The following is a 21,814-nucleotide window of genomic DNA, read 5'->3' on the forward strand; positions in this document are numbered from 1 at the left end:
CAAAAGTAAAAGAAAAGATGCCAAAATGAAACTACCATCTACCTACAAGTACTTTCAAAAATTTAGCATATAAACTTGCAATCCTAAAAATATTTACATAATACATCTATGACAGTAAGACAATTTAAAAATCCTCTTCAAGAGAAATGCACAAAGTTCTCCCTCGTTTTTGAACACTCTTCCTTAGACCAGTTCACAGATCACAGTAGACAAGACCTCCATTATCTTCTTATGAGTGAGCATGGGCCCATAGTACTGCTAAATGTGCATGGAAGAAGTGATTTAATTTATGGAAAGGTGCTACATTTGTCTGGAAAACTAATAATTAAATTCATAAAATAATTGATGGAACAACAGGAAAAGAATGACCTTAGGTTTTGCTGCACAATTGTAGCTATATGGAAAGAAATACACATATGAACTATGTTTCCATTCCTGAAGAAAACTCTAAACAATACCTGGAGTGGGAAAGTCCACAACAGCCATTCTACAAAATGCCAAATGAGACAGCCAAGGTCTTTACTTCATTTTGCTTATCACTATATTAAGACAGCAGACTCTTTATTTCCTGTGCAATTACAATTAATGCACTGCCTCATTTTCAAGTTTCATCCAAGCTTCTTCATCACAGAAATGTGAACGATTGATACTTGAGTCAGTTTAATCTTATCTCATTTACAATTCCATACACAAATTCAGAGATAAGTAGTTATTCTATTACCTCCAAGGTTCAAACAAAGAGGAAACATTTTTCAGGGAAAAATCCTTGAATACATTCACTTCATTTGTAAAATCCAGACAGCAGCCTATCCTGATTTCAAAACACTGGAAGTATTCCAGATTTGATCTTCAGCTTAGAACAGTATAAGATGCTGAAGACTTCTTGTCACATAGCTTCTCTTTCAGTTGGAAGGAAACATTTTTCCACTTCCAAAACAAAAATAAAAGCCTCTGAGCACCAAACACTCATACAAAATTCACTTAAGACCAAGAAACTGTTTAGTAGAAGAACACTATGAAATCTTAATCACTAACAGCTGTGAAAAACATTCAGTTCTTCATTAAGAAGGATTCTTTATTGATACCCACCCCACAGACAGGTTCACATAGACTTGAGATGATACAGCAGTAAATAGACTAGCAAGAAGTGAGGTAATACAATTTACATAAGAATTCTCTTCAAACCTTTGCCACTGAAAAAATCTACTTCTCTTCTAAGTAAGTGGGAGCATAGGCATGACAATAGTTAATAGTCCGTTACTATCATTCTAATCTTGCTGAAGCAATTTAGGTTCTGAATACTTGTGTTTACATATAGAACTGTTGAAGACTTATATTACCTAAAAGAAATTCAAGGGCAAAAACATGCCATGACATCCTTTTTACCCAGAATTACAAATGAACAGAACAAATGCTTGCTTTTCCACCAGACCTTTACACTGAAAAACTGTCTTCCCAAAAGGATGTGAACTAAATTAATGGCTCTTGGTAGAAAAACTCAGTGGAGCTAGCACTCATTTTAATTGAAGATGTCAGGAGATGCATTGCACAACAGTTCATATCCTGTATTCTTCTGAAGTTACAAAGTTCATAAACACTGTATCATTGTACTATATTACATTACTTTCTCATGGAAACTGGTTTTAAACATCATAGACCTGTTCTCACCAAAGATAAATCTACTGCATAAAAAAGAAACCTTAGACATATTTGTTTAGCTTCATATTCTGAATATTATAACAATTTTGTATTAAACTGTTGGTGAGATTAAAAAGAAAAAAAATAAAAGTTTGATCTATGAATGAGATGGAAATACTGTACTTAAACATACTATTCTGCTAGAAGCATACACAAATCTAACAAAGTATTATTGGCATTTTAGATGTGTTTTGCATTTTAGCTAGTTACAGCTATCCATCACAGATGCTGTTGTCATCTTTCAGCTTCACATCTCTATTTGTATAATATTTATTTTATGAAGTGGTTTATACACATAGTCTCTTATATTTATTTACTTACCAACAGTATCACATGGTTCGTCTTTATGTACACAGAAATCCTTCCTAGAATTGGGGGGGAAAGAGAAAAATGTTAAGCAAGCCAAGCTGTCAGACTGGTAATGATTGTGTGACCTATTTACAAATATTTTGTATGGCTCAATGAATAAATACAGAACACCATTATCTCAAAAAAAGAGCACAGGGAAGCAAAGGTCAGGATTACCCAGGACATTCAAACTTCAGTTTATTCTCAGAACAGATTACAGAGTAGTCAGGTGACAAAACCTGTACCATATATTTAAATTGCATTGTACCTAATTTCTGGTTTTTTTCCCCTCATGTAAGTATCTCGAAATGTAACAAGTCTAAAGTTAATCGTTCTTTCATTTGAAATGAAAATATCCTTAGTGCTTAATATCAGGTCCAAAAGCAGCACTGTAACGCAGCATTTAGATCAGAAATAAAGTCAGAAAGTTTTTGTGCTAAAATGTCAATGGTTAAAATTACTAATGGGCATACATTCTGAACAAACTTTTCTGCTAGGGCATCCAATTCGAGTAGTGGAATACTTACAAATTAACTCGGTGGCAGAAGACTATCCTATGACCAACACAGATTTCAGTCCAGCCTGAGCTCTATAAATAAGACTGCTCAACTGCCTGAAGTGGAATAAATATTTCATTCATCTCCATATTAAAAAGCATCTGCTTGGGATTCATTTTAGTTTCACACCTATTTTACCTGTTCTCAGAGACACATAACAAAGTTACGAAAAGAGTAAAGGAAAAGCTGCTTTTTACTGGAGTGTTTATAACTCATGCTGATTTTTTATTTTAAGTAAAAATAGGGCTGCTGATGTATGCATGAACTGGGGAGGGGAGAAGGGAACCAACAAGGGAAAAAAAACAACAACAAAAAAACAACAAAAACCCCCACATGTAACTTTTAAGCAAAATACAACCTAATTACTTGATCTTCATTCTGACATCTACTTCAATAAAGAAGTTTCTGTTCTTTAGCAGTACCACAGAGTAATGGTCTCTGTTTTGAGAGAGGGACCATATGGGCCAAGGAGATTTCATTTTTCTATTCCGTTTACGATGCTACATAGATACACACGTAGACTTATAAAGATGCACACAAATATATATACTCATTTTCCAGGAACGAGATGCAGGAATTGTTTGGTGCTTCAGATGAGAAAGTAGACTAGTGATATTTATCATTTTTACAAATGTAACTCCTCCAAGAGCTTGTTTGTTTGTTTGTTTATTTCCCGTGGACTACTCCCACAGAGTGATTTAGATCCAAAAGCAATCTCAAGAGGCTGGCAAATTTTCACACTTGTTAAAGGCCACACAGCCAAAGACATGGTGTTATACAGCTTTTGTTTCTCCAGTCACCATTGACAGATAATTTCAGAGCAGAAAAGCAAAACAACAGTGCTAGAAACAAATCCTGCAAATAAACTGATAAAGAAACTCTAATAATCCACTTAGAAGAGCCCTGGAAATTGAACCAAAGGTGGTGAATAAGAAACTATAATGAGATACAGAAGGAAGTTCTTTTATTTTTTCAAACCTGCAACAAATAGCATTAATGCACTGGGTTGTAACTCAATTCTTTGTTTTGTGCTATGTGACACAAGGGACTTATTGTCTTGTTAAGTAAGATGACAGAACAATTAGAAATATGGGACTTGTGATGAAGCAAGAGAACATGTGTAGAGACATATAAAGGACATACACTACCATAAATATTAACTGATGTAACAACAAGTTAAAAAAAAGAGAGCATACCTTCAAATGTACAAGAATACCATCTAAGATGCTAAAACTGCCAATATCCAAGAGGTTTCTGCTTATGTAATAGCTTTGTTCTCATACACTTACTGAGCTGTTTTTGTTTTGTTTTTCCTTCTTGGCTGACTTTGACTACGATTATGCTATGCATCCAGACTTTCATTACAGCACTTGGGGGAAACGGTACTGCTATGATTTGGCAAGAGGAAGGTACAATAAACCATTCTTAGTTCCTGATTTACATTGAAAGAATGTAATACCTCCTTTAATTTCCAAGAATATGAATGCATTACATACATTTGAGACTAGCCTCAAAGATTTGCAACTCTAGCTAGACCTACCAATGACTCTCACAGAAATCGTTCCCCAATTCCCACATGCTAAATTAAATATTCCATCATATTATAACTATGTTCCTGTATGTGTATATAATATACACATACATATATATATACACAACTCTACACTTAATATATATATGGAACTGGCATACTGAAACTATACAAAACAAAAGAGAGGATACAGACTCTTCCAAGTAAGAGGAGGTATAAAATAGAGCAATAAAGCACACTACAAAGCCCTCAGGAAAGCCAATGAGATTATTTGCCTTTGTTCTTTTCCTCTCTTCTCTTAGCAAAATAGAGCAAGGATCACAGAATCACAAAATAGTTTGGATTGGAAGAGACGTTTAAAGGTCATCTAGTCCAACCCCCCTGAAAGAAGCAGGGACATCTCCAACCAGATCAGGTTGCTCAGAGGCTCGTCCAACCTGGCCTTGAATGTTTCCAAGGACAGGGAATCAACCCCCTCTCTGGGCAACCTGTTCCTGTGTTTCAACACCCTCACTGTAAAAAATTTCTTCCTTATATCCAGTCTGAATCTACCTCCTTCTGTTTAAAAACCTTTGTCCTTTCACAACAGGCCCTGCTAAACAGTTTCTCCTTGTCCTTCTTATAAGTTCCCTTCAGGTACTGGAAAGCTGTTATAAGGTCTCCCCGGACACTTCTCTTCTCCAGGCTGAACAGCCCCAACTCTCTCAGCCTGTCCTCACAGGAAGGTGCTCCAGCCCTCTGATCATCTTCATGGCCCTCCTCTGGACCCGCTCCAACTGGTCCACGTCCTTCTGATGTTGGGGGCTTCAGATCTGGACGCAGTACTCCAGATGAGGTCTCACCAGAGCTGAGTAGAGGGGCAGAATCACCTCCCTCGACCTGCTGATCAAGCCTCTTTTGATGCAGCCCAAGATGCAGTTGGCTTTCTGGGCTGTAAGCGCGCATTGCCTGCTCATGCTGAGCTTCTCATCAACCAACAGCCCCAAGACCTTCTCAAGGCTGCTCTCAGTCTCTTCTCCATCCAGCTTGTATTTGTGCTTGGGACTGCCCCGACCCATGCGCAGGACCTTGCTCCTGGCCTTGCTGAACTTCATGGGGTTCTCACAGGCCCACCTCTCCAGCCTTTCAAGGTCCCTCTGGATGGCATCCCTCTCCTCCAGTGTGTCTTCTGCACCACACAGCTTGGTGTTGTCAGTGAACTTGGTGAGGGTGCACTCAACCCCACTGTCCGTGTCACTGACAGAGATGTTAAACAGAGTCTGTCCCAATACTGACCCCTGAGGAACGCCACTTGTCACTAGCCTCCACTTGGACATTGAGTCATTGACTGCAACTCTTTGAGCATGGCCATCCAGCCAATTTCTTATCCACCAAGTGGTCCATCCATCAAACCCATGTCTCTCCAGTTTAGAGACAAGGATGTCACGCGGGACAGTGACAAATGCTTTGCACAAGTCCAGGTAGATGATGTCAATTGCTAGTTCCTTATCCACCAATGCTGTAGCACCATTGTAGAAGGCCACCAGATTGGTCAGGAACAATTTGCCCTTAGTGAAGCCATGATATTAGCATTATAACAAATGCATATAGAAGCTTTTGTGGTGCAAGTTAACCAAATCTGAGACTGAATGCAATAAACTGTTTAAAGCACACTAAAGTCCCTTTCTAACCTGTAGCCAGCACACAACTTCTATTACTCTAAATGGTTACTTTGCATGCAGATGGAAGGGAAAACAGGTCCTTATTCAAGTGAGAGAAAAGAGGAGCCCTCATGAGATTTAGGACTGATTTTCAAGCTTGAATGAGTTGGTTAATCCTAGAAAAGAATTCTAAGCAAGAAGGGGTAACTACTAATTCATTGTTTCAGAAAATTATATTTAGTTAGTGCATTGCTAATCAACTACTTATAGCATTATGAAGGACCTTCACAGCAAACAAAGACTAACTATACCATTTCCAAAGAAAGTATCTCATTACCTTTGTTAAAATAAATCCTGATGTGTAGATGGGATGTACAACAGAAGACATTAAGAACAGCAGATGATGACTAAAAAAGAATCCAGACTTATTTTTTATGAACAGTTTGCACCAATTTGTCCTTTCAGATAAATTTAACACTTGTTTTAGCTACACTAGTCAAAAGACCTACTTCTTGTCCAAACCAATTTATCATTTCCTTTCATACGCTAGATTGGAGAAAAGAAGAAACAGAAGAGGACAAATAACAGATTTTACTAGTTTACCAGATCTTCATTCTGGCTTTCACCTTACTTTCAATTTCTGAACTTCTCTAATGTTCACAATTTTGAAAAAAGTAGTGCAGGCTTGAAACTGCAGTCTAACTCCTGCTGTTGCCATTGATTCTAGGGCTTACAGTTATCAAAGATATATTTAAGGTTTATTGCCTAAGTAACAGGTTTTCTCAAATCATAGGGCTTCTATAAAGAATAGTTGAAATTAATGCACCCCATGGCAAATAACATTATAATCACATTGCAAATGCCTTCATTTGCCTCATGCTAAGTGAATAATGACAACACTGCAGATGTTTATGTCTCTTCACATAACAGGACATTCTGAAGTGATGCCCACATACAAACTAAAGCACATACATACTAATAAATGCACTCAAAAAAAAAAAAAAAGAAAAGAAAATTTGGAATCAAAGAACCAAAAGACAAATCACACATTTACTATTCAGCTGGGAATTTAAACAAATGGATAACGTTACTATCGTAAATGCTATTTCCGAAACTGTTTAGTATTTTGAGGGTAAACCTCAAATGCACTGGACAGTGTATTTTAGTAAAACAGGAAATACTACACTTAAATATTTAAAATAGTTAACAGATCACATAGGCTCTGTAAAGTTGAACTGAGATTAAAAAGGATAATATAAATAGGCCTTCTTCTAAAGTTCATGTTTCAGCCAAACTAAAAAATAACAGCTCAGAAGTGTGATAACTGAACTAATGACTGAACTGAATGTGTAGCTAACAGCTCAAACTAGACACAGAAATGCTAGGAAGCTAAGAACGTTTTTTTTGAGGGCAGTCCAACAGAATCTAGACTCAGCATTAGCATTAAACAGTGATCTGGAAGAAAGTAAGAGAGCACTACTGTTAAAGCTTGAAAATTAAATGGATTTCGGTAGAATACAAATAGGAATGAAGACAAATCAATTATTAAAGATGACTCATCTAAGTAACTTTTATTTTAATTAGCCCATACTGGGCTCCCAACCTGATCAGATTCAGCAACAGCACGACAACAACAAAAAAAATATGAGCACTTGAAAACAGGCAGTAAGAGTCAACAGTATCCCTGGACAAAGATGCAGGAAAATATCAGACATGGCACCAGTACAACTGCTCATACACTACTGTGTCAAATTTGGCGCTTATGCTTCAAGAAACAATTTTAAAAATAAGAAAAGGTCTGGAAAGAGCTAAGAGAATTATTACATGTCTGAGAAACAGGCTTAAAAACCTCCCTAACCTGATCTAAGAGAAAGATGACTTGTGACTTGAGCACAGCCTACAAGTATTTACATAGCGAGGAGCCTTCTAACAGCTTTTTAGCAGCAAAGGGTACAAAGAGATCCCAACTGAAAGCTGAAGTTACAAAAATCAGAAATAAGACACAACTGTCCATTCTGAAAGTAAGTAACTGTGGTAATGGTCTACTTCAGAACACAGTTAGCCTTCCTTTATTTTAAATGTTTGTCTCAAGACTGTCTAGCTTTCTTCTTCACCAGATTTTGTTTGTTTGTTTGTTTTTAATGTTTCCATGTTTTTCTAAAACCAGTGTGACATAGATTGACCTAGCCACTGGCAAAGCAGCATGATGCATACTTCTTAGGTGAAGGCAGATTCTGCTTCATTCTTTTATATTTTTTAAGCTATATATACACTTCAAGGCTTTCATTACCTTATTTGCAATAGAGGCAATATAAGAACTTAAGAATCATCATAAAGCAACTGTGGATGCCACAGGCCTTTTCCCGCCTTGCTTCCAGTTACCTCATTCAGGTCAGATAGCAACTGGTAATATCATCTCACTGGCCACCAAATCAGTTCTTATTTCTGTGTAGTCACACTCTGTAACTTAAAAGGCAAGGAGGATGCTGATGTACCATGGTATATGCTTTTCCTCAGAGAAAGTATTTCCTGATAATGGATACCTCTAAAGTAGTAGTGCTAATTTATGAGTGTGAATCAGAGAGTTTTATCAAGAGAGTCCTTAAAACAATTTACGTCTCAATTATCACATTCTCCTTATACCTAACCTCCCTGGACCTCTTTTCTAAATACACTATTCAAACTTTTTCTTTCTGTCTTCCTTTTACTTTATGGCACCATATTTTAAACAGTACATTACTTCATTAGAATAAGACAATTTAAAGGGAAACTAAGCAAAAACTCATAGGTTGAAATAGGACTACAGTGAAGTGAAATGAACAAATTGGTAGCACATTCATATGTATCATTACAGCCTATTTGGGCAGCAGTTAAAGTTGTGGGGAGAAGCTAGTTTTGCTTTCTGCTTTACATTACAAATGCAAAAAGAAGTCTTGAAAAGTACCTTTGTCATGAAAAGGCTATGATGACTCTGTTGAATAACAGTCTCTGTTACATACACATTATGCTCTTTGTAGGTAAGCACTAAAAATCAGCTCTGCGGAATAGTCAATACTTCATTTCTAACTCTTTTGATTACTAGACACAACTGGCATGGGAAAGCACAGAAAAGATTTTTCAAAGTACTCTTCTATTATCATGAAAGACAAAAAAAAAAAGGCATGGATAAGTTTTAGGAGGTCTGCCACAGAATGTGTTAGATAACCAAAACTTTACATTTTTACTTGAAAAATACCAACCAGTTGGTGTTCATCTGTCTAAACAAAATTATTTCTCTCAATAAAGCAGGTCTGCTGTCCAAAGCTGTTTGGAAGTTGTGACAAAGCAGCTTATTCTGTGTTTGCAAAACGGAATTAGACTCTGAATTAACAAAAACACATAAGTGGAGCAGTACATGGGGTTAGCTATACCATAAACCTGATGATGTGCAGAGGGAGCCTGGATTAGCAAAACATTCCCACAGTTAGCAAACCGCACTGGTTTGATTTATTAGCAGCTAAAGCAGCTCTGAGATGGGAGGCAGTATAGTCCAGAGAGTAATACCACCGAAAAAATCAAAATGTCATAGGAACAGATCTTTAATTTCTGGCTCCAGTACTGACTTACTATCTGACATCCAACCAATCACTTGTTCTCTACTTCAATTTCTTTAACATTTATCAGAGATTTACTCCAGAAAATATATTAAAACTGACAGGTAAAAAACTGTAGGCAATGCAAATCAGAATATCATTACTACAAAGCATATCAGAAAAGCATGTCTTAACATATGATTAGACTTTCCAAAAGCTTTTTTGCCATTTAGAAATGCTGCATCAAATTCAAGAAGCTCTGGCCAAATGCACTGGCTGCCAAAGATATCTGCAGACCACTGCCTCTCAACTGCTTAACTAACATCTCTCTTGCATCAGTTCAGAACTCTTCTGCTTCTTTCCATAAAGGCTGGTTAAGGTGAAGATGAAAAAATGACAGCAAAGAGGTGTTACATGCTTTATTTCATAGTATCTTACTAATTGTGAGATACACTTCACAAGCTAAAGAATACACCCCTAGAGTCACTCTCCTGACAGATGCAGGCTTGAAGGGTTCAATGCTCCCTCAAGCTGCTGCTGCTTATGCAGGTACTGCTGTCTACGCTATGTCAAATAACAGAACCAGAGGATAGATGAGAGGTCACTCAACAACTCCACATTTCTAGAAACCAAGCAGTATGCAATTGCATTATCCTTGGATAGTCACAAAGTACAACTAGATGCAAGAAAAGTCTGTTTCCCTTTAGCTATGCTCATCAACCCAATGCCATGCAGGATACTCAGGTATCCTTTATGCCTTGGCCCAAGTACACTCCTTCCTACTACTCACATCTTTCCTTCTCCATTGAGACTTTTCCCCCACCAACACACGCACTACTATTAAAATCGGTCTTGCATCTTAATCTGAAAAATTTCTTTCCATTCTGTCATTCCAAGCATGTTTTCTGATCAGCTAATGGAAATTTCTTAGAGAAAATATTATTTCTCATGTCTTCCACAGTATTTCAGAGGAGCCTGTGTGAAGGACTACTGCTTAGCTAATGTATAAATGTGTAAAAAAACCTAATTTGCCCCCTCAAAGCCCCAACAATCCATAAAACAGACAAATACAACAAATAAAGGAAGATGGCCCAGGGTAAGAAGAGATGGGTGTGGGCTTTTCTAAGAAAAGGTAAGGGTTTGAAGAGCAAAAAGCTGTCACCACAGACAATACAGACTTCATCATTTCCTGCTTTGGGTATGTGACTGGCTCTTCAAAGCAGGGGAATTTAGGGAAGCATTTTTCTGCTTCAGAAAAAAAACCAAAACAATACATTATAGATATTGCAGCAATCGGAATGTAAAATAGTTTTATTTAAAAATGCATATAGCTCCTAGTGAGATTGTCCTCAACAAGTGGTATAAGGCTACACATAAGTTTAAAGATTACACATGATTTTAGGATACCTTGTCACCAATTAGCATGGGATGGCACAATGGTATTCTAATACATCCAATCACAGGAATTTTCCTTGGAAAGGAAGTCTGAAGGTCATCCAGTTCAAGGTCCACCTCAAAAATGGGACTAGGCCCATTTACCACCACTTTACCACCACCTTTGAGTTCTGGAAAGAAGCCTCAAGTCACACTCTTCCTCATTGCAAAACTAATTCCAAACTGTGCTGATCATCTATCAGTTCCTTTGATTTATATTCATATTAGGCCACTGACTATTTTTTAATGGTCATCTTTCAGTATTACCTTGTGATGAGTATGGCTGCATCAACTGAGGACATGTCTTCTCCCCAGCTTGTTGACATTTCTAAGTGTATATCATTCTTTTTGCCAAATTCTTCATGTTGCCATTTACAAAAGCTTTCCAGCATTTTTTCCCCGTGATGTCCAATATACATATCTGCCTGGAAATAAAAAACAATTCATTCTATTAAAATTGTGATTCTGTAAACATAATTAAGAACATTTTTTGACTGAGTTAGCAAAAATATTCTCCTTTCTATAGGAGAATAATACATTCACAGCAGAATGACTTGAACTTCAGGAGAAGAGATCATCCTTTTCTCAGGACGAGGGGTAATGGTTTTAAAACAGAGAGAGGTAAATTCAGACTGGATATAAGGAAAACAAAATTTACAACGAGGGTAGTGAAGCACTGGAACAGGTTGCCGAGAGAGGTGGTAGATGCCCCATCCCTGGAAATATTTGAGGTCAGCTTGGATAGAACTCTGAGGAACCTGATCCAGTTGAAGATGTCCCTGCTCCTTGCAGGGGGGTTGGACAGGATGACCATTAATGGTCCCTTCCAATGCAAACCATTGTATGATCATGGTACCTATTGTTCATCTAGGGATAGGCTGACAAAGAATATCAGTTCTCCTTTAACCACCCACTGGGTTTATGGAGATGATTTTTTGTATTGAACTATATGAATGCACAAAAAAGCTGAGCACAAGCAGATTTTGTTAAGAACTAGCTGATTTACACAGGGAAACTTTGTTGGATTGACTTTCAACTGCAGACAGGGAAAAATCTCAAAATAAATTAGGATAAGCTTAATCTTTATTTGGGCTACCCAGCAGTGTAAATAAATAAATAATGCACAATAATTAACTGAGAAAATTTGTCAGCCATTAAAGCTGGTGAATATTACAAGTGTCTGTGGAGCAATAAGTTAAGTAGCATTACCCTCAACAGGCTAAGACAAAGATAATATATACTTACTGGAGTCTCATGAAGAAGGACAAGCTTAGTCACCCGAAGATTTACTTGTAGTCCAAGACTCTTGTGCTGGAAAAGGTTAAAAACCTAAGATAAAAAACAGTAAATAAAAATACATGCTTGTATTGCACACAACACACTGTAGACTAAAAATAACAGAACCTCAAAAATTTATTATATTCTTCTGTGACTGCTTTAATTTCCCATAATTTGAACAGAACATTAAGCTAATGTATTGCGTTGGTCTTCTGAAAGGAAAACAGAACTTAAGCTGTATTCATTCTGAGAGCACAAAAAAGACCTCTTCCCCTTAACTGCTCTGACCATGTTATAAACTGTAGCCTGTTTCTCCAAATACTTGCAGATGCATATAACACTACTCACACAAAAATTCCGATTTAGTTAAATCCAGGATCATCGCCCAAGTGGTCTGAGCCAGGACACACCAATAATTTCTCTCATTATTTAGAATAGTTAGTTTTTATTTATTCTTCAGTTTATATACCTTCAACAGTCTTTCCTTTAATATTAAAGATGTTCGTTTTCACTACTTTATAGACCAAATGTGTATACTACAGCTCTAGATAGCACTGGAAGGGGATGCAATTGTCCCAGGGCATTATTATTTTTTTTTCCAGCACTAATGATCACACAGTCCTTCTCAACAATGTCAGCTCTTCATACAAGCATAAGTCATGAGAAATCATCCAATACCCTAGTCTTCCCAGTGACATCATGGGCTTCTAACCAAAAAATCATCTTGTTCAGCTCTCACTTTCTAACTTACCTGAAGATATAAAACCAGACACTACAGACTGCAGCACCATGGTTTTATGCTGCAGAACATACGGAGTAACTCTTGACAGCCTGCTGATGGTCATGTACTGACTGTCCCTTACAGCTGCTCAATCAAAATAATTAAAAGGCACAATGAAATCAGCCCATGGTGCGTGCATTGTTGGCAAAACACCAAGATTAATTTAAAATCTCCTACCATGTTTAAGATGGTTAGAATAAATCTTCTGGCAGCATCTGTTCCATGATACGAAACCATAGCTGGATCCGCCACCACAACAGTTTCTATATTGTACTCCTGAGGTAACTTGTAAGAGTATCGTTTTCCTCTTCCACTTTCCGATACTTTTTGATTCTTAGATTTTCTTTTATCTGTAACATAAAACATTGCCTGACAAACTCATCCTTCAAGCTACCCCTACAGTACTTTTAGGATTTGTTACCTGTGATTATGATCTAAGTCAAATTATGTGGAATGTAAAATCTATGACATCTAATACATGCTTATTTAGCACTGACAATGCTAAGGTTCAGACTGAAGGCCTGTAGTATAAATGGTAGTTCACACTAAGAAGACAAGAATCTTATCCAGTTGCTCAAATAAAGTCAGTAACATTCTTTGTATCCTTTCACCTAGCATATTTGTAAAAGAGTACATGCCTCCTAGTTTGGTGTGTGGGAGAAAATGAAATGCATGTTAGATTTGACAGAAAAACAGTCTCACTGAGACTGCAGAATGGTTATCTACCCATCTTCATAAAGCACAGAGAAAACATCTTGATGTATCTTAGCATAAAATAAGACAAATATAGATTTGCCACAAAATCAATACTAAGAAAAAACCCAGAACAATTCAGTGATTTGCAAAGATGAAAGAATATTTCAGATGCATTACAGAGAACGATATGTAGGATATAGGTTTGTTGGAAACAAAAAAAAAAGTGAAGTTTTACAAACATGACTTGAAAGCTGTTGTCATTATAAGCAGCAAAAGTAAAACAAACAAAAAAAAAACAAAAAAAAAAACCAACCCTGGAAACAGGGTTCTAAACCTACAGAAAGCTACAAATCAAAAACATGTTACAGAGTTTACTGGTCTTGTTAATTTTAAGTTTCCCCTCCAAAACCATGACAAAATCCCCATCACTACTACAGTACATATGGAAAAAGAAAAACTAAGTACAGAGAAACAGTTCAAGCCAGAAGGCAGCCAGATATGCATATAGAAGTTAGCAATGATATTTCAAATAACTTAATTTAAAACAAGATATAAAATGAAATAGCCAAATTCTGTTAGATACCCTTGGAAGGACATTAAACTTCTGGGACTGAACTCATTGAAGTCACTGAAATCAAGTGAATTTTTTTCCAGCTTCCCCAATGGAATATTGGGCTCTCTATTTACAACAAAAGTGATGCTTGAGCTGACAATTATAAACACATGTTCTGGAAACAATCAAATATTCAGAAATTTTGAGGAAACATTTTGCAATTAATCAGTTTCATCTCTAATAGGAAAGTTCCTGCAGTTCATTTTATAACACTTGACTGCTCTCCAAAAAATAAGTCACTCTTCAGGAAAGTGCGAAATATACACCTTAAAAGTCACTGAACTCACAAGTGAACTTTAAAATATAAGACACCAGCAGAAGAAGGATCCATGATTTAATATAAATGTATGTGTAACATACATTTAATGTAAATATAATGTAAATACATACTTTTGAATGTAAAAAGTACTAAGTATCCATGCTTAAAAAAGGCTACCTTTTTTTTTTGTAATCCTTTGTTACACTAGATATTATTTAGTCTGTCCTGCTACATTTTAGAAGGGCTTACTGACTCCTGTACAATTGATGACAATGTCAGAATTACTAACACTGAGGAGCATATAAATTTAGTAAAAGAAAAAAAAATCATATATTCTCCATAAATAAATATTTGATGTTTGATTGCCTAGAAGTAGAAACAACTTACATATTCATAAGCTATCTAAAATTAATTTAAATCTCTCTCATTTTGTTCCTTCAGACACTTGCTTAGCCTTATATGTACAGCTAGCCTCTAGCTTTACTTGTGCTTGCTAACTGTGGATCTACAGCTTATTTTATAAAAAATTATTGTGTATTTTGTCACTCTTTTGAGAAAAAAAAATTTAACAAAACTTCAGTGTCAGGATTTGTGCCAAAACCCCCACACCCTATAAGCTATAAAATTATGACTTACCATACAAGCATCTAATGCTGCAAGAGTAGGCCATAGGTCTAAGTTTAAATAGTAAACCCATCTGGGTTAAAAGTATCTCTCATGAGCCATCTGGTCAACTTGCCTTTCTCCTAGGAGCAGTGATTGATTCCAGCACAGTTTCCAGCAACACAGTTTATTCATTGTTCACTTTTTTGTAAAACACAGCAGCTAGTGGTTGAAAACTTTAAATATAATATTAGCATGTCTGTTCAGAGAAGTCTGCTAACACATCACTCTAAAGGTTTTAGCTAGAAGTGCATTTTTATTCAGAATTGACAGTAAGCAGCCCACAATAAAATACAACATTGTGCTAAATACTAAGATCACTGCAGTCCCATAAACTGTTGAAACCTCTGTCTTTTGGGGTTGTAGTGGATGAGAAGACTGCACAGCTCTGTAGACAAGCTGGCTGGGAAGGGTAGTGCCCACTAATTGCTTCAGATATCTGTTGGTTTTACAAACCAAAGGACAATCTGTTCTTGGTCAGCCAACCTTTTCCAAATTGCTGGCAAAATTCCCCATCACATGAGATCTCATTTATCTTAAAATTTTAGCTGCTTCCATTTAAATAAATGGAACTAGTAATCTTGGTACCACTGGTATTCAAACAACTGCCATGATTACTGCCAGATAACAGGCAAGACAAGCTTTAGGCAAAACCACTTGTTTCTTTGCATATTCATAAATAAGTAAAAATTGCAAAGAATTGCACATTATTTAAGGTACAGTATGTAAGAGAGTAACTCCCGCAAAAAAAACCCCCCATACCTACATTAATAATGCATGTGCTAATAAGATAAAAGTCACATTAGGTGAAAAAAATGCTTCTTGGGATTAAAGATGTATAAATTCACCTTAAAAATTTAATTACATTGGCAAAATAAAAAATAAATGCTACAGGAGGCTTCTGTGCAATAAGACTTTTTTTTTCTGTGTAACTACAGAAAATATGAAGATTCCATATCAATTTATTACTTAAACTCAGTTGACTGAAAGGAAAGCTAGAAATACTCCAGCACTTCAGCAAGAGGGCTAGCAACACTGCAGCAAGTACATTTGACATTCAATGTACAATTAAGAGAAGATAAAAAGAAGTATTAACAAAACAATAACAGTCACCCCCAAAAAACCTAAAAGAGCTGAAAATCCAGCTACTATAACCACAGGTTGCATAAAGTACCTGAGCCAACATTAAGAGTAGACTGTGGCTGCAGGACTCCTGGACACTCCGGTCCTCAGGCACAGGAGCACTCTTTCAGTACACTCATATGAGGTCCAGACTACAGAGCAATCACCATCACTCCCAAGGCTTTATTTTCCCAGGGGAAAAAAAAATGGGTACCCTAGCCATATGAAAACTGCAGTATTCTCGCTAGGTAGGGAATATTCAGGAGCTTAGGAAGCCACGTGCTATACCTCCACTATAGTTTCAATAGGGATTTAAATGTCTTAATGAAGAGTGATGACTTGTTTCTAACCCAAGGAATAGAAACCAATACCTCAAGTAGCATCAGTTTCCATCTAGTGCAATCTCATAGATCTAGACCTATGAATAAGATTGTTTATGCTTTTTATTTACTGATTATCACATGGAAACAGGCTGTAAAGCAAGAACCAAGACAACTCTCCCACCTGACTGCCCAGTCTACGTCCCATAAAGTCAAACTTCTACTTTTGATCCAGTGAAACTAGCAGGCTTTTTTTGTGCAAAATGCCATCACTCTAAGAGTAGAGGCACAATGTGCTCATAACTCAGAGCAGTATATTGTTTATTGCCAGAACTGAGAAGTAAAAGAGGAGGTTTCCAGTCCCCCAAATATAGAAGGGATTCAAAATTCAGATCTGCTGTATCCTGCATAAGAGCTCTCATTGGTCTGAGTGAAAAGGAATGACCATTTGAGAAGACAGTTTTCTTTTTTTCCCCCCAAAGTGCCTCATGCCTTTACTATGAGTTAGGTTCACTGTACAAACAACTTTTTAGGTAGATTAGGTAGAAGGAAAAGAGCTTAGCTTTACAACGTGACCCTTTGCTCTAATAGCAACTGCTTCTCTCACATTTTCTCTGTAACACGGTTGTGAACTTGTTGCTTTGAAAGGTTTTATGGGCAATGTGCTGAAGAAAGGTGTGGTGTGTGAGGCCTGTGTATGTGCAACAGGCTCACATATCATACACAAATGCAACAAAAGGATATACACACACGCTCTCAAAAATCCAGAAAGCATCTGCTTCTGTTGGTATGATTTTTCTCCATCCCCTAATTAATAAGAAAAATCCACCCCATTCACAAAAACAAGTTCTTTGTTCTCTCCAAACAACTTTGCCTGTGTAACATCTTTCAATCCAGTTTACAATAGTAACGGACAACAAACAATACCTTCTTTGATCGCCTCTTCCAGTTCTGCATGAAAAGCTATTATTTCCAACAGTGATCCTTCAACACCTCCAGCACAGACATTCATTCCTTCTAATAATTACAATTCATCACTGGCAATCTACATTTGCTTGATAGGTAGCCAGTATCTGAGATCAGTTTGGCTCAAAATCAGCACCATAAATACCATCCCAGGGCACTATTCTGACACATGAGTACTGTAGAAGCAAGAGATCTTGTTGTAAGATATAAGTAAGATTGTTGTAAGATATGGCTGAGAAGTTGCCATATTGCCGAGATAATAGTTTCTCTGTGTCATGCAGATAAAACTCTACCAAAGGTAGCTGTGCATAACCTGAGAGTATTGGAAGCGCCCAATATACTCATCTGTTTTATCTTTGTTTCACTGATCTACTTAGTTTAGAATTTGACTCCAAATTCTCAAATATTGCTGTAAAGGCTTATTTTTGTTGGTTCAATGCACTTTTAAGGCTACGCCCATACCATGAATGTTTTGGTGATATTAGCTAAATGCATGTCACACCAGCAAATTGCTCCTAGCATAGACAAAGCTTTTATGCATGTAACTTATTGCAGCCCCACTTAGTAAAATAACCTGTAGCAGCAGAGGGAGGGACTGGTCTTGCTAGTACAACAGCTTCAGTTAGAAGTTGCAGATATTTATACCCCACTGGCAATAAGGTTATGCCAGCAGATGCTAATCAGTTATGCACAGCTTGAGTTATTTTGAAATTTCAGGCTGGTAATAAAGATAACAAAACTTATTTCAAGCAAATATTTGAATCTCTGTTGACAGACTACTTGCACCAAGTCAGAGCCTTGGGCATAAGATTATTAGAACAGGATAAGCTGACTTTCCCATTTTAGAGCATAAGAAAAAGTGAAAGGACGACTGGTAATGAACATGACAGAAAAATAATGTCCTTACAGAAGAGTTTGCGACTTTACTTGTTTTCATGCACATCATCGTTTGCTTAACAGATGTCCCTCTCCCCTTTCTCAGTGCACACATCACTTATACTTCCCATTTCCTCTTTTTTTTTCACTCCCAAACACAGGCAAACATGCATGCTCTAACTCACTTATCACTAATAAGGAAGAATAACCAGCTTTACTTTATGTGAACAACTTTTGCTAACGTAGAAAATTTCACTTTTGGATAAGCAGTGGCAATATAATACAATGCCTAGAAGACAAATGTAGAGCCTGCTAGAGGAAGTTAAACATCATTTACTTAGTTCCTCCTAATAACTACAAAAAGAGCCTTGCTTTGCTAATTCATCTTCGATTTCAACCTGTGGATGGATGCCTAATTATAAGAACAATACTTCCAAAATGGAAAAAAACCAAAACAAAACAAAACACAACAACCTGCTACATCTATTCTGTAACCATATAAAATGGACAGAACAGTTAAGTGTTCAAGAAGAAACTCACAGCCACAGAAAAGTGTATGCTGGAAGGGATCTCTGGAGGTCAGCTAGGCCAACGTCCTATTCCAGTCAGGGCAAGAGTCGAAGTAAGATCAGCTCTCTTAGAGTCATTTCCAGCTGAGGATGTGGACTGCACAGGCTCTCTAGGCAACCTCTTCCAATGATAAGCATTCTTGCCGAGATTTTTTTTCCTTATGCCCAATTGAAATTTCCTTGAATGCAAGTTGCAACTCTTGTCTTTCATCCTGTCATAGCACACCTCTAAGGAAAGTCTGGCTTCATCTTCTATCTGCAGCCCCTTACACACTGAAAGACTGCAGGTGCAACTTTCCTTTACCTATCTCTACCTGTTTGAAATAACCCAGTTCCTTCTGCCTGACCCCAAATGTCATATAATCCAGTTGCCTAGCCATGTCAGTGCACCTGTGCTATTTCTTTCCACTTTGTCAGTATCTCACTTGTACTAGGTTAGGAGACATAAAAAATTCCCATAAATGTGCACATCTCAACAGTTTATCTCCTGGGAGAAAATAGTTTCTCACAACAACATTAAAAACACTCTCAGCTCATGCTGAAGTCAAAAGACTGAGATATCCTCTATCCTCTGAAGAGGAGAAGCTGATGATGAAGCAGGAACAACCAAATGTCATCTTTCACAAAAGTCACTTTTCCCCTCTCCATTCAAAACCATTAAGTCATCACTATGAGCCAAATTTTTGTGGAAATCTACTTCAACAACCTCTTCTACTCACCATTGAGGAAGATACATTAGGATTGTTTCACACAGTTAGAATCATAGAATCATAGAACAGTTTGAGTTGGAAGGAACAATTTAAGGTCATCTAGTCCAACCTATTGGCTAGAAGAAGAAACATCTCCAACAAGATCAGGTTGCTCAGAGCCCTGTCCAACCTGGCCTTGAATGTTTCCAGGGATGAGGCATCCACCACCTCTTTGGGCAACCTGTGCCAGTGTTCCACCACTCCCATTGTAAAAAATTTCTTCCTTATATCCAGTCTGAATCTACTTCCCTCTCTTTTAAAACCATTACCCCTTGTCCTGTCACAACAGGCCCAGCTAAACAGTTTCTCCCCAACTTTCCTATAAGCCCCCTTTAGGTACTAGAAGGCCACTATAAGGTCTCCCCTGAGCCTTAACACTAACACTTAATACTTCTATTATTGACACTTGGAACTTAACAGTTCTAAGTGTCAATAACAGGACAAGAATGCTGTTATAAAAGTCATTTCCACTCAGTGTCAGACCCATTTGGAAGTTCAAGACTTACTGCTAAGTGAAACCAGGATGAACTTTACTGATGTTTTAAAAAGGAAAATTAAGTACAAGCACTGCACATAGTAAGTAATTAAGCAACTACAAAGACAGAAGGGGACAAGAAATAGCTTGTAATTATTAAACTGAAGTTAAAAAATGACTTGAAGATTTCTACTTTAAAATGTAATTGGACATTAAGAAGTAGTGTCTATTCATTAATGGACAGTTCCCTCTTCCAACAACTGAAACGGCAGCCTCAGCATGCCATGTCTAAGTCCACCATAAGTTACTGCTACAAGAATAATCAGATATGCTTTTGTTGGGGGTTGTTTTTAAATACTATCCACATATCTTAAAATATGTCTGCTACATTAGATCTTTTCAGTGAGATTTGTATATTACCTGTAACAACACCACAGTACTGATTCTGAGAAGCTGGCTTTTCAGTAATTTTCTCCTCTATGGACCTTTTTCGTCTGTACACCCTGTGTGCATGACCTGTCACAGCCAAAGTGCGATTGAGTGGCTCAATAAATATGAAGTCCTCATTAATCTGTATAAACCCCATCTGCAAAGGAAAACAAAAGGAACACATAAGATAAGAAGATAAGAAATTGTGCACAGTCCTGCAGAAGAAAAAAAACTCACAAAACTCCATTTAAAAAATCCCTTTGTTTTAGTAACCTTACCAGCAAGGTGACTACCTTTACATTTTACAAGCCTTTCTACTTAAGTGAACTAGAATAAATTCCATTTATTTCAACTAAATCTGTGTGGGTGGGTGGCTACATGCCAGTAGCAGATGCACAGTAAAAGATCTGGAATGTTAAAAGTTTGCTTTGGGAGACCCACAGGGTCACTTAAATATGTACAGCATGTACAGAAAACTATATACCCTAGTTTTATTACTCAGTGTATTGTCACATTTTTAGATAGTTATACGCTATATTTAATGAAATAACAGGAATAATTTAGGACAAAAAAATACATCCTAAACAACCATGGAGCTGGAAAAGATGTCTTGTGACTCTCCTTTTACACTTTTTCAAATAAAAAAAAAAAAAAAAAAGTGTAAAAAGAGGCAGTAATCCCTCCTCGGTTGCTGGCAGCCAAAACAAAAAATAATTCTAATACAGTCATTTAGTTGGTTAGCTTCCCCCCACCCTCCAACATACTTACACGTACAAACATACATAAAAAGCTAACACACCAGATGCGTATCTAATATCACAACAGTGTGGCCAAAGTTAAAAAAAAAAAACCAAACAACTATAAAACGTACTTATATAGATACTATACAAATCTAACTCGACTCAAACTGCTAACCTGCCAACATACATAAGTTTCTACCAAGAGTAAAGCTGGAGACAGCAAGTTTTTGTTGTTTCTTTTTCCTCCTAGAAAATATCTCAGCAAGACTGACAGTTAACTTTTCCATTGCTAAACTTAAAAACCTACTAAACAGTTTTGCTATAGAAAGAAAACAATGTAGTACATCTGGCTAAGAGAAGCAAACAGCTCTTCTGTATGCTTCCATGTAGTATGAATAGGCAGAAATACAAAAGAATTTTGTTTCTTCTGGAATTATGTAGATGCCATTATCACACTGGACATCCTGCCTGACATATGGATAAATCATCAGAAGCAAT

General features: G+C 36.9%; 1 protein-coding gene across 1 annotated transcript in view; it reads right to left on the reverse strand.

Moving 5' to 3' along the window:
• ADAMTS19 (ADAM metallopeptidase with thrombospondin type 1 motif 19) overlaps window positions 1-21,814 on the reverse strand; it is a 150,432-nt gene that overhangs the window by 98,241 nt on the left and 30,377 nt on the right. Inside the window, exons 3-7 of the mRNA XM_086770465.1 lie at window positions 20,568-20,733; window positions 13,017-13,189; window positions 12,026-12,109; window positions 11,048-11,205; window positions 2,020-2,063 (exon numbers count right to left, since the gene is read on the reverse strand). Of these exons, the coding sequence (XP_086626591.1) occupies window positions 2,020-2,063; window positions 11,048-11,205; window positions 12,026-12,109; window positions 13,017-13,189; window positions 20,568-20,733 (625 nt within the window). The remainder of the gene's footprint in view (window positions 1-2,019; window positions 2,064-11,047; window positions 11,206-12,025; window positions 12,110-13,016; window positions 13,190-20,567; window positions 20,734-21,814) is intronic.

Source organism: Chlamydotis macqueenii, chromosome Z (assembly GCF_036417535.1).
Source record: "Chlamydotis macqueenii isolate bChlMac1 chromosome Z, bChlMac1.mat, whole genome shotgun sequence".
In the NCBI taxonomy this organism is placed as follows: domain Eukaryota; kingdom Metazoa; phylum Chordata; class Aves; order Otidiformes; family Otididae; genus Chlamydotis; species Chlamydotis macqueenii.